At 39.9% G+C, this 12,500-nt stretch overlaps 1 protein-coding gene across 1 annotated transcript; it reads left to right on the top strand.

Annotated features, from left to right (window-relative positions):
* Positions 1–1,122: 1,122 nt before the first annotated feature.
* On the top strand, positions 1,123–5,932 carry LOC107292314 (C-type lectin Cal-like). The gene is made up of 5 exons (XM_015821397.1): positions 1,123–1,189; positions 1,368–1,459; positions 4,057–4,197; positions 4,932–5,046; positions 5,865–5,932. The coding sequence occupies exons 1-5, from the start codon at positions 1,123–1,125 to the stop codon at positions 5,930–5,932; spliced, it is 483 nt and encodes a 160-aa protein (XP_015676883.1).
* The last annotated feature ends 6,568 nt before the right edge of the window (positions 5,933–12,500 follow it).

Genomic DNA, 12,500 nt, shown 5'->3' with positions numbered 1-12,500 from the left:
AAGGTTACGTTTTCTGCAATAATTCTTTCCCTGTTGCAGGCAGGGGCTGAAAACTGCCCCTTTTGCCCTCATGCAGTACAATGGGTTGCTTTCTACCCTTTTCATCTTAACCTTGAATATGCAAAACTGAGGAAAGAAGGCCAGCATTTCCTGGAAAGACAGAGGTCATGTTGGTGTTACACCATGTCTACCTGGGGCTTATATAACAGCCTCTCAGAAAGCAAGGGAGCATCCAAGAGGGATCCAACTTAGCTGTCCACCACTTCTATCCATCCAGGAGAAGACCATCACAAGGTGAATGGCTGAAGAGTTGATCTATACGGCTTTTGTTAAGAGGGCTTGTGTAGGCCTTTGAGGGTGGTGAAGACCGCTGAGAGAACCTTAGGAAGAGCAGAGCAGGAAATCTGAGTGAGGAAGTGAAGTCTCCTCTAAACGAATAGAGGATTAAATAAGTTTATGTAATCTTCGTTAACAGCTTGGAAGAAGTTACTATTAATTTTGGGGAGGGAGATTTTTCTTTTATCCTGATTTCCAAACTAGCTTATATCACTCGGTTTTCCCCAATGGCCTCTCATACAAGTCCTAACTCATTCTAGTCCTGCTTAGCATTTAAGATCAGCCAGGTTGGATTAGAATTAATAAGAATTCCCGTAGAGGCAGACATTCATAAATTTGCTGCAGTGAGAGTGCACATGTTGTGACCTTTTTCCGCAGGTTTGAAATCTGACCACCATAATTGGTGATTTGGATAACAAATATGAAATGATGGGCTTGCCTGTTCACCTAATTTCAGTAGACCCCTAACACATGGATCACATAGTAATGAAATCCTTTAGAGATTATTATTATGGTCAATGACCAGGAAAGTCACATTTTCTGGGTGGGAATTTTATAATTGTTTTCTCATAATATAATACGTCAACTTACCTTCGCACCAAACCCTAAGTAGTTTGCAAATTGGTAACAGTAGAAAACAAATTTCGGTGAAGTTTTTCCTTATCTGTTCCAACTAAATGTAGCCCAGAGTTCACCTCAGTTGTAATCTTCCTTTTTGCAACATGATATTAGATGATCGTAGTTCTTGAACTTCCTGGTGTTTCTTCCTTGTAGGTTAACCAAAATATGGGTCTATTTACCTACTTCAGCCTTTGTTTCCTTGGACTCCTGATTGCCAATCCTTTCTTGGAAGGTGAGTCTCTAAAGCCAAATCAACTTTGTATTCACAGCAAATAAACTGGCTGAATAATAATGGTCTGTACACATTTCCACACTATCCATATGGTCAAATAAAATTTTATTTCTTTAAGAGAAGGCCATAAAAATACTCATTAAATGCCTCTTTTGTCTAATCTTGTGTCTCTGTTCAGCTGAAGCTGACACCTGTGCCAGGGAGTGGCTGCAAAATCAGGGTAACTGTTACGCATATTTTGATCATAAATTGACCTGGCAAGAAGCTGAGGTAAGAAACATTTCTTATTAGTGCAGATCGATATGATATATAATTCATGCATCTAGATTTAGTGGAGTTTTCCTCCATATCACTCACTAGTGCAGAGCAAAGGACTCAGATGTTGATCCTGTACATCAGGGGTAGTCAACCTTGGCTCTTTTATGACTCGTGGACTTCAACTCCCAGAATTCCTGAGCCAGCTAAGCTGGCTCAGGAATTCTGGGAATTGAAGTCCACGAGTCATAAAAGAGCCAAGGTTGACTACCCCTGATGTACATCATTGCTGAATGATCTGTGAGCCATGAGCCACTAGTGTGTCCTTAAGACTTCATTGTGGTTTCCACAAGTATAATGGAAGAATTTTAGAGTCATCTGTCCCAGAGTTTCTGGATAGCTGGTGGTGATAAGGACATGACGGTATGGAAAGGGAATGAACAGAGGGGGAACGGGGAAAAAATAGCTTGGCTACTTTCCCTTCAACACGCCATGTTCAAACAAGAATGCTTGGCCTCTCTTCCTTTCATCTGGCAATAGAATTGTCCATGACAGAGTTCCAAAAAGTTAGAATGGTGGCTGCAAGAATGACATAAAGCCCTGTCTCTTTTTTATGCACATTGTGTGTGGTACATGTAAACAAAGAGCAAGGCTTTGATTGCATGATTCGGCTGCCTCTTAATCTTTTTTTAATATTCCTGTGAACGTATCTATTTTAGCTTTGGAAGGTTTTAGATAACTGAACAGGAGATGAAATCAATTATAATCTCATAAATAAATCCTGCAGGTTTCCATTACTATACAGTAGTGGCCAAAATTGTGGAAACCTTTTGGGAAAAGTGTATTTTTGAGGTTTGATGGCTAGTAACATCACTTTTTTGGGGGGAGTAGTACCATAAAATTATATATCAATGGAAAGATAATTTAATCAAGAATGTAATGCAACAAAGTTTGCTCCATTATTTGTACTCTATTCTATGAAAAGTTATAGCCAAATAACTAGAAAAAGGAAGCACAACTTGCTTAGGTTGATATCAGGTAGCTTTCCTTCATCTGATTGTAGCCAATGAGTGTTTAGCGAGCCAATCAGGTGTCATCTTGTTTTGGCAATGAGCCAATCAGATCACAGTAGGATTCAGTTATTGATGTCATGTATTGAAGTTGAGAGGAGGATATTTGTCAGTGTGTTATGTGATCGCTATCAAGTTGGTTGGGTTTTTTTGTGTTTTTTTCATTTAGTGAGCTTGTAAAACATAATAAAATTAAAGTAATGGTGCAAAGAGTTGACTGGTTGCCCAGAAAGCGATGTAAAATAGTATTATTAAGTGAACAAGGCTACAATTATAAAGAAATTGGAAGAAAAATTGGTGGAAACTTAACCAAAGGTGGCATTTCTATGGTATACTTTTCCTAAAAGGCTTCTACAATTTTGGCCACTACTGTATATGAATTCTACCTTCATTGGTAGATTTTCAAGCATCTTACTTAAAACTAGCAATGGCATCAAAAAAGCAAAGAAATTGTTCAGAGTGACTTGTGAATTAGCCACATCATGTACAAAAGGAATAGCCTCTGAATAAGCATATATGCTCTAGGTTGAGAAATAGTTTCTTCTTATTTATGATTTCGATAGAGAGATGGTGGGAAAGCTTAACAAGGTGGAGATGACCTAGAAGGTGGATGGGAAAGCAAATAATACCCTAGAAGGCATCAATGAAATTCAAAATGATCTCATTGAAATGCAATGAAAGTAATAGAGTGTAATTTAATGGTGAGCTTGCAAAGTTTTTCCCTCAGGAAACAAATGTACAGTATAGGCTGGAGATAACTGTATTGGTGAAAAAGTGTTGGAATAGCTGATTGCAAACAGAATATAATCAGTAAGATGGTTGGGAAAAAGAAATAGGTAACATCATTTTATGTTGATGGAAGCATTGTTTCCAAGTAACAAGTTGTTCTTTTTTATTTGGCTATGATGAAATCCTGCATTGAGAACTAGGTTCCTGTTCTGAACACCACATTTTAAAAAGGATTTAGATAATCTGGAAAAGGTTCAGAAAATGTAATGAGGATAATCAGCGGACTAAAAATGTAACCTTATGGAGAAAGATTGAAGGAGATATCATATTCAGCCTTTAGACCCAGAAGACTACAGAGGGCAAAATTCTTCAAATAACTGAATCACATAGAGGACACTAAAACACATTCATTTCAGAGTGTAACTGGATTTGAAGGCAGATTCCAATTCAATATTGGGAAAAACTTCCTAATAAAGTAGTTAGACATGAGTGCCCATGGCCCAAACCTAGCATGCTGGTGGATTCTGTTTAATTGTGTTTCTGATTGACAGCCCTCTTTCAGGGCTGAGTTCATTTTGATTCTTGCCCTGGGTAGAAAGTTGGACTTTATGGCTTCAGGGATAAGAATTGATCTGACAAACTGATGATACAATAATAGTATTGTACAATTCACTAACATACATTCTTCAGTGTAGGCATTTTACTATATTAAAATTGGCAAACAAAATTGGATAGGCTTCTGCTATATCCCAATGTTGCATATGAAAGATTATCAAGAGGATTATCTGCTTTTCTCTTCCTCTAAACTTGCAGATTGAGTGCCAGAGCTATGGCCGTGGAGCTCATCTCGCCTCTATCCTCACCAAAGCTGAGACTCTTCTGGTGGCTCAGCATATCTCCACTTATCAACGGGACTTAAGCAATGTCTGGATTGGTCTTCATGATGTCCGCCAGGTGAGCTTCTTTTCTTCGATTTGGAACAGTATGTGACTACGTCATTCCAACTTTTCTCAATTATTTCTCTGATTAAATCCCAATAATTTCTCAAATTAAGTTGTAGTTTCTATAAGTGGTGGTATAAGAGGGAAAAAATACAGAGGCATAGATATAATCTACCTCAGTAGACAATAACTGTGGTAATATTGAAGCTTTCGTGTCTGCAATGTTGGTCACTAAGTGGCCTTGAGAAAATCTGGGAATAAGAGGAAAATAAATCAGCAGAATCTGAAGATTTCTTTTCTTTCTTTCTGAGGGGATGGTTATTTCTTTAAAGCAAATCACCATTTGCAACATGCGTTGGATATTACAAAGCTAACTACTACAGCAATTGTCGAGACCATTGTCTATTCCAGGCATGTCAAACTCGTGACATCACATGACATCACAGAACTTTTTGCCCATTGCCGGCAATGGGGTGGGTGCAGTTTCGGCGTGACGCATACGGCCCGCAGGCAGTTTGACATGCCTGGTCTATTCTAATCACCATAGTCACTACCTAGGCATTGCTTATAATCGACCACTATTTGTAGCCATTGTCTACTCTATTCACCAAGGTCACTACTTAGCCATTGTTTATAATCAACCACTATTTGTAGCCAATCTTTGTAGCTTTCCTGATCAAAATCAATGGAATCCAAGAGTCTGTTTAGTTCCTTGTCCATATCATTTGCTCTGTCTTTGTTCAAAAGACCGGAAGATGGAGGTGGGCTGATGAATCAACTTATAACTACAAGGCCTGGATGAAAAGCCAGCCAGACAATTATGGTAATGCTGAGCACTGTGTGGAGCTGAGACTTTCTACAGGTAGGTCAATGATTCTCATGGTTCAGAAATAAACAGAAACTTGACCATCCAGGCTTCTCACTGATGGGTTAAGCCCATCATGGTTGGCAATGTTCAAAGCTTGGTTCTGACCTTATAAGTTTAATAAACAGGATGGCACTTGGTTAGGTTGGAGACATTTTACAACTTAATGGACCACTGCTTAGATTTATAAGATAGTTTCATCACATTTTTTTTTTTGCTGAGTATTGTGGCTACCAAGTTAAAACCTGAAAAGGTCTTTTTTCTTTCTTCCCTCAAAAATTTGTACAACTGTATTTGGTAATACATGTTAGTGGGAATTTTCCGGTCCATTGACAAAAATAATTACCCTGAGTTGGTGGAATGGGACAACTCGCCACAGCCAACTTGCTGTAGCCAACTTGTCATTGCCAATTTTCCACAGCCAAATCCCAATGGCCAACTCACCAGGGTCAACTTGCCGTAGGATAATTGAACAACTCAATTTAAGCATTTAAAATAATTAAAACTATTTTAATTTTTGTCATTCACATTTAATCTGCTCCCTCCTCTTGCATGCTTTCTTTAATGATTTGATTCTATCATTTCTTTGATATTACTGTAACTCTTGTCCTGTGGCGAGTTGTCCTAGACCCATGGATTAGTCATGTATTTTTCAGAAGATGTGTCAGCCAACCTAGTGAATATTCAAGGAAGTACAACAGTTCTACTTCTAAATGTTCTAAATGGCTGTTCATCTCAAGGACATTTCATTTATATATCTTCAAAAATGAATGGCTAGGGCAGAAATATCAAATATCTTGTTTTTTGTGTTTTAGGTTTTAAAGAGTGGAACGATTCCCCATGCCAGAAACGGAATGCCTACATCTGCAAGCATGAGCTATAGAGATGTCTGTAGTCACTGTTTGTGGAGATGCCATCGGATCAAATGATGATAAACCAGGTTACCTTGTGGATCCCTCTTTTATGCCATTCATTATCACTCTCTACCCTATAGGATGGAAGTCCAGCTCTTATCTATCCCCTTTCAAAATCCAGTCTCAGAAGAGTTGGCTTGGATGTCTCTTTCTTCTTGTGACTCTTATCAGCCACAGTGTCATGCGATTAAACACATTCTAATGCTTATATAATTCTTACTGTATTGTTCTCTTTATTGGACAAGAGGGGGCAACTTCTTTGATGCTTCAATTGAGTCTGTTCACTCAGAATGTGAGTGGACCAGGTGAAAGAAGGCAGGTTCAAAGATAAAATGGGTGGAGTCACAGCAGCAGCTTCTGTGGGCAAGTTTAACATGGACAGGATGACTGTCATGGCATCACGTTTGAAGCCATGCTATCTTGTACTTGTTTTGACTCCTCCCGAGGGCACTGTTGAACTTGTGGAAAAAAGAAGGCAGAATAGAAATATTTTCTAAATTGAATTGATGCATTACCCAAAATTAGTGGTCAGGTTAAATCCTGCAGATCTGGGAGAAGGGAATTCAAGCTTTAGCACACAGAACTACTCAAAAGTTTCAGATATTTTTGCCAGCATTGCCTGGATAGTTTGTTCTTCAAGTTAGAGACACATTGTTCAGGATAATTTCATGTACTATATCCAGAGACCCAATGTACTCTATCCTCAAGAAGTGAGCCTTGGAACATAAATAAAACAGTATTTGTGCTGTTTACATCTGCTAAATATTAGAAATTTAAATAAATATTAAATATTAGATAGTTCATCAATCGACTTTCTCTTTTTCTTCCTAACTCTTGGATTTTAGAAATCTAGAATGTTAGAAGCAGGATTTGTTGAAATTTTGCCTTACAGGTAGTCCTCAATTTATGACCACAATTGAGCTCAAAATTTTTTTTGCTAAGCAAGACAGTTGTTAAGGGAGTTTTGCCCCATTTTAAGACCTTTCTCCCCACAGAGGTTAAGTGAATCACTACAATTGTTAAGTTAGTACACGGTTGTTAAATGATTCTGGCTTCTCAAATTGAATCTGCTTATCAGAAGGTCATAAAAGATGATTATATGACCCCGGGACACTGCAGCCATCATAAATATGAGCCAGTTGCCCAGCGTCTGAATTTTGATCACATAACCATGGGGATGTTGCAATGGTCATAGCTGTGAAAAATGGACATAAGTCATTGTTTTCAGTGCTATTGTAACTTTAAAAGGTTGCTAAATGAATGGTTGTAAGTTGAGAACTATCTGTAGCATATTTCTTAAAGGGGATATGTCAGGAGGCAAGAAAAACCTCAGTCTGGCCACAGATAACTTAACAGTCTTTCCTCTTTTGGAAATTACTTAAACCTCTTAATTGTTTCTATGATATCCAAGGCCTCATTTAACCATCTATGAAATATTCCCTTCTGGGTTTGGATGATAGACACTAAATATTTTCAGAAGTTTTTGAAGTTCTCCTCCCATTCATTTAATTCTAGCCAAGTGCCTGGTCTTCATCCATGGAAGAGTGAAAACTTTCTTTGGAAATAGATGTTTGGATTTAAGGCTCGGATGCCTCTTGGAAATGTACATTGTCTATGCATATATGTACTTTATATACCAAAAAAACAAACAAACAAAACCCATACCATGTAGCCCACAGCATACTTTCAAAATAATTGTGGGAACACAAACGAAGTATCTCTCCTCTCTTAAATAAAGGGACATGTCAATCATAAGAAATCAGAAGCCAGACCTGTTCAAATGATACAGGTTTATTGCATGCTAACACTCTTTACAAGAACTACTAACAGTCAAAGCAAATTGGTAGTAGATAAGCATCAACAGAATTCAAGGTCAGCTTGACTAAGATCTCTTGTGAATGCAAAGATATTCGAGACGATGATGGACTTGACACCTCCCTTAGGCTCAGCCTGGTCATCTCCTATAAGACACCAATTTTTCTCAGGTTGAAAAAAATGGTGTAATGAATGCAGTTCCAGAACCTTGTACTGGGATGCCATAGCAAACCCACAAGGATGGCAAAGGATATTTAAAATTGCAATAAAAATTGAGTGATTCTTAACATCAGACACTGTACAAAGTACAAGCTCAAGGGAGTAACAGGTTTGGCCTAAGTTATGGAGACACCATAGGTCAGTCCCAGAGGAGATCAACCCCAACTGCTCTTTAGAAGGCCAGATCCTGAAGTTGAAGCTCAAGTACTTTGGCCACTTAAGGAGAAGGAAGGACTCACTGCAGAAGGGCCTAATGCTGGGAAAGATGGAGGGCAATAGAAGAAGGGGATGACAGAATGAGGTGGCTGGATGGAGTCCCTGAAGCAGTAGGGGTGAGCTTAAATGGACTCCAGAAGATGGTAGAGGACAGGAAGGCCTGGAGGAACGTTGTCCATGGGGTCGTGATGGGTCGGACATGACTTCGCAATTAACAACAACAACAATGGAGACACCAAAGGCACCATGAACTGAGAAATGTTAAGGACTTCTGTTCTATAGCTTTAAAGATCACATTGATTTTAATAAGGGAAATCTAGAAAATAGTGTTTGAAATGTAAATAGTCCTCAGTTACAGAACCACTTAACACAAATCAATGCAGTAAGAATAATTTGGTGTACAGAACATAAAGCAAACACAAGAATAGATATGAGTCATCTTATTCCATTCTGAATAAAAAATGTTATACCAAATGTGGAAAAGAAGTAAGAAATTGCTGACAAAAAAAATTAAAAGTATGTGATGAGAAAAAGAAAAGAAAGATTAATTAAAACTGGTTCACACCAATTAACAGCCAAACTTGGGAGTCTTTGGGTAGCAGTGATGCTGAAATGATAAAATGTACCTTCTGAAATTACAACACAAGTTCTGCCCTTTCATACTTGGATACATATTTTTTGGGGAAAAAAGAACCGTGTGTATCTGGAAAACATGCCATGTGACAAAAACAGCTGGCAGAGACTCAACACTGGTCCTGGGAAAACAGCCAGTTCTGCAGAAACATTAGAATGCATCACCAAGGGAGCTTTATGGATCTCTGGAGAGATGATGTTCCAGACAGCAGGTACCATGACAGAGAAGACCCAGCTCCTAGGTCCCAAGAGATGGCATTGTAGTGCCACTCTTGAAAGGGCCACTAGAGTCCAGATTTCTTCAGGTACCCACGCTCTTCCCTGCTACACAATCACTGGCCAGGTGTCTCAATGTCCATCGTTCTGGATGTCAGTCCACTCTGATCTCTCACCCAGGTACCTCCACTCACACAGCTCAGGTCACCTCCACTGTCCACTGGGGTGTCTGGCATCCCTCTGATCACTGGCTCAAACACTCATCTCGATCAGTTCACCTCCACCATCTGTTGGTACCTCTGGCGCCCCTCTGGTCACTGGCTTGCCCACTCGTCTGGGTCAGTTTGCCTCACATCTGGCACCCCTTCTGGTCGCTAGCTCATTCCTTCACCTGAATCAGCTCACCTCTCCTGTCTCCTGGTTCGCTGGTGTCCTTCTCTATCCTTGTCTCCCATTTTGCTTCTCAGCCTGTCCCCTTAGTGCCGTCCCCTTCCAGCAGAGGGGTCGTGGGGTGGGATGGTGGCCAGATGGGTGGGTAAGCCTTTCTTCTTCTTTCTCTTTTCTCCTCAGTTCTTCTCCCCCTGTTTTCCCACCAGAATCTTTCCTTTTATCCTCTTCTCTCTTTTCCCCACCTCTTCCTCCCTCAGTGGGAGCTCTAGGGCTATTCTAACTAAAAATTCTAACTCCTCAATTTTTAACCTTATTGGAGATGAATTCCACCACCTCCTTTCAGGATTCCAGCCAACTCTCTCCCTCAAAAGTCTTCCCGCCAAAATCTGACAGAACTCTCTTGTCTCCTTTCTCCATCTCTTCCTTCCTCAGCAGAAGCTCTAGGGCCATTCTAACTAAAAATTCTAACTCCTCAATTTCTAACCTTGTTTGAGATAAATGTCTCCCTCCCCTTTCTGGATTCCGGCCAACTCTCTCCCTCAAAAGTCTTCCCACCAAAATCTGACAGAACCTTCCAGCCAACTCTCTCCCTCAAAAGTCTTCCCACCAAAACCTGACAGAACCCTCCTCTCTCCTTTTTCCGCCTCCCTCAGCTGAATCTCCAGGGCTCCAGGCCTTCCCCCGCTACAGCATTATGAGGAACCCAAAAGGGGAGTATCAGGTGGTTGATTGATTAATAATAGATCCTACCTCCGGCCCCCATCCTGCTTCCACTCTTGCCTCTTTTAATTGGGCTGTAGTGTTTGGATTTCGTATTAACTTATTCATATTTTTAGTTTATATAGTTTTTATCTTTTCTGATTGTAAGCTACCCAGAATTACCTTGATGTAAGATGGGCAGCCTATACATTTTACAAACTAAACTAAACTAAACTAAACTAAACTAAACTAAACTAAACTAAACTAAACTAAACTAAACTAAACTAAACTAAACTAAACTAAACTAAAGATTAACAGATAAGCTAAGCTAAGCTAAGTTAAGCTAAGTTAAAATAAGATAAGGTAAGGTAAGGTAAGGTAAGACAAGACAAGACAAGACAAGACAAGACAAGACAAGACAAGACAATAATGCAACTGAAGGGACTTTAAGTGTCCCCACTCTACCCAATCTCACTGGATGGACAGAAGCTATCAGAGACAGAGACAGGAGCCTCTCAAATAGTGAGGCTTTCTAGGCCATGAAGAACTATAAAAGTGACGACCAGCACTTTGAATGGTTGGAAGCAGCTTGGAAGCCTGCTGCCAATCAATGCAATATATATTGCAGCAGTGACACCTGGCATCTGACACTTACTGTCTGAGCCAATGCATTCTGGACTAGCCAAAGCTTCTAGGTAGTCTTCAAGGGCAGCACAATGCAGAGTGAATTGCAGTAGTCCATCTCTGAGGCAATATTATTCCACTTAGAAAACCCTAGGTTCATTTTGCCTCAGTTGAGAATCTTGATTGAAACATTTAAATTATTGTGTTTATTCCTCTAGTAATGTTTTTCTTTGCCATTTTTGCTTCCAGCAGATAATACACAGANTTCTAGGTAGTCTTCAAGGGCAGCACAATGCAGAGTGAATTGCAGTAGTCCATCTCTGAGGCAATATTATTCCACTTAGAAAACCCTAGGTTCATTTTGCCTCAGTTGAGAATCTTGATTGAAACATTTAAATTATTGTGTTTATTCCTCTAGTAATGTTTTTCTTTGCCATTTTTGCTTCCAGCAGATAATACACAGAGATTCATACATGTTAAGACTGGGCTTAGCTGGTGTTGGGAAAGTGATTTTTGTCTCTGTTTATAATTTATTTCTGTTTTATTTTTGGGGGAGAGGATCTTCTCAGATTCAAAGACACCTTCCTCTTGAATGAGTGTGGAATTATTTTCATACTTCTATGTAACGTTGTGATGTAAAGAGCAAGTTTGGTTTGGTAGTTAAGGCACTAGACTAGAAAGTGGAAAAAAAAGATTTTCTTTTAGTTTGAGTTCATACAATATGCAACATATTCATTTTCCAGGTCCAGCAACATTTTTGAAGGCTTAACAAATAAGGCTTCTTATTGTTACATTTTCAAATCTGCTTATAAGTTCAAACAATGATTGTTCCTTGGTATTAAGCCAGTCAAGAAACTTATCTTTCTGACTCCAATTCTCCTTTCCTATTCAGTTTAAGTCATCCTTTAACATTAACAGAGGGATAGAATCAAGATCACGTGAAGTGTTAATACCACTTTACAATGCCTTGGTAAGGCCACACTTGGAATACTGCATCCAGTTTTGGTCACCACGATGTAAAAAAGACGTTGAGACTCTAGAAAGAGTACAGAGAAGAGCAACAAAGATGATTAGGGGACTGGAGGCTAAAACATATAAGGAACAGTTGCAGGAATTGGGTATGTCTAGTTTAATGAAGAGAAGGATGAGAGGGGACATGATAGCAGTGTTCCAATATCTCAGGGGCTGCCACAAAGAAGAGGGAGTCAAGCTATTCTCCAAAGCGCCTGAAGGCAGGACAAGAAGCAACGGATGGAAACTAATCAAGGAGAGAAGCAACCTAGAACTAAGGAGAAACTTCCTGACAGTTAGAACAATTAACCAGTGGAACAACCTGCCTCCAGAGGCGGTGAATGCTCCAACACTGGAAGTTTTTAAGAAGAGACTGGACAGCCATTTGTCCGAAATGGTATAGGGCAGTGGTTCTCAACCTTTTTAATGCCGCGACCCCAACCGATCGTAAGTCGAGGACTAAACCGGTCATAAGTCGAGGACTAAACCAGTCGTAAGTCGAGGACTACCCAACTGGTCGTAAGTCGAGGACTTTCCCTGCCCGGGAGCGCCGCGCATGCGTGGTTCCACCCCCTGCACTGGCCGAGGCGTAGCTGGCAAGCGGCAGAGACGGAGCAGGCCGACCACCAGCTGGCCCAGCCCAAGGGAGGTAAGGCACCCACCGGAAAAGGGGAAAAAAAATGGCGGACAAAAAAATGGCGGACAAAAAAAATG

This window comes from Protobothrops mucrosquamatus, unplaced genomic scaffold (assembly GCF_001527695.2).
Source record: "Protobothrops mucrosquamatus isolate PMUCROS unplaced genomic scaffold, P.Mucros_1.0 scaffold1323, whole genome shotgun sequence".
In the NCBI taxonomy this organism is placed as follows: domain Eukaryota; kingdom Metazoa; phylum Chordata; class Lepidosauria; order Squamata; family Viperidae; genus Protobothrops; species Protobothrops mucrosquamatus.
Note: the sequence above shows the minus strand (reverse complement) of the source record. Positions and strands in the feature narration are given on the sequence as shown.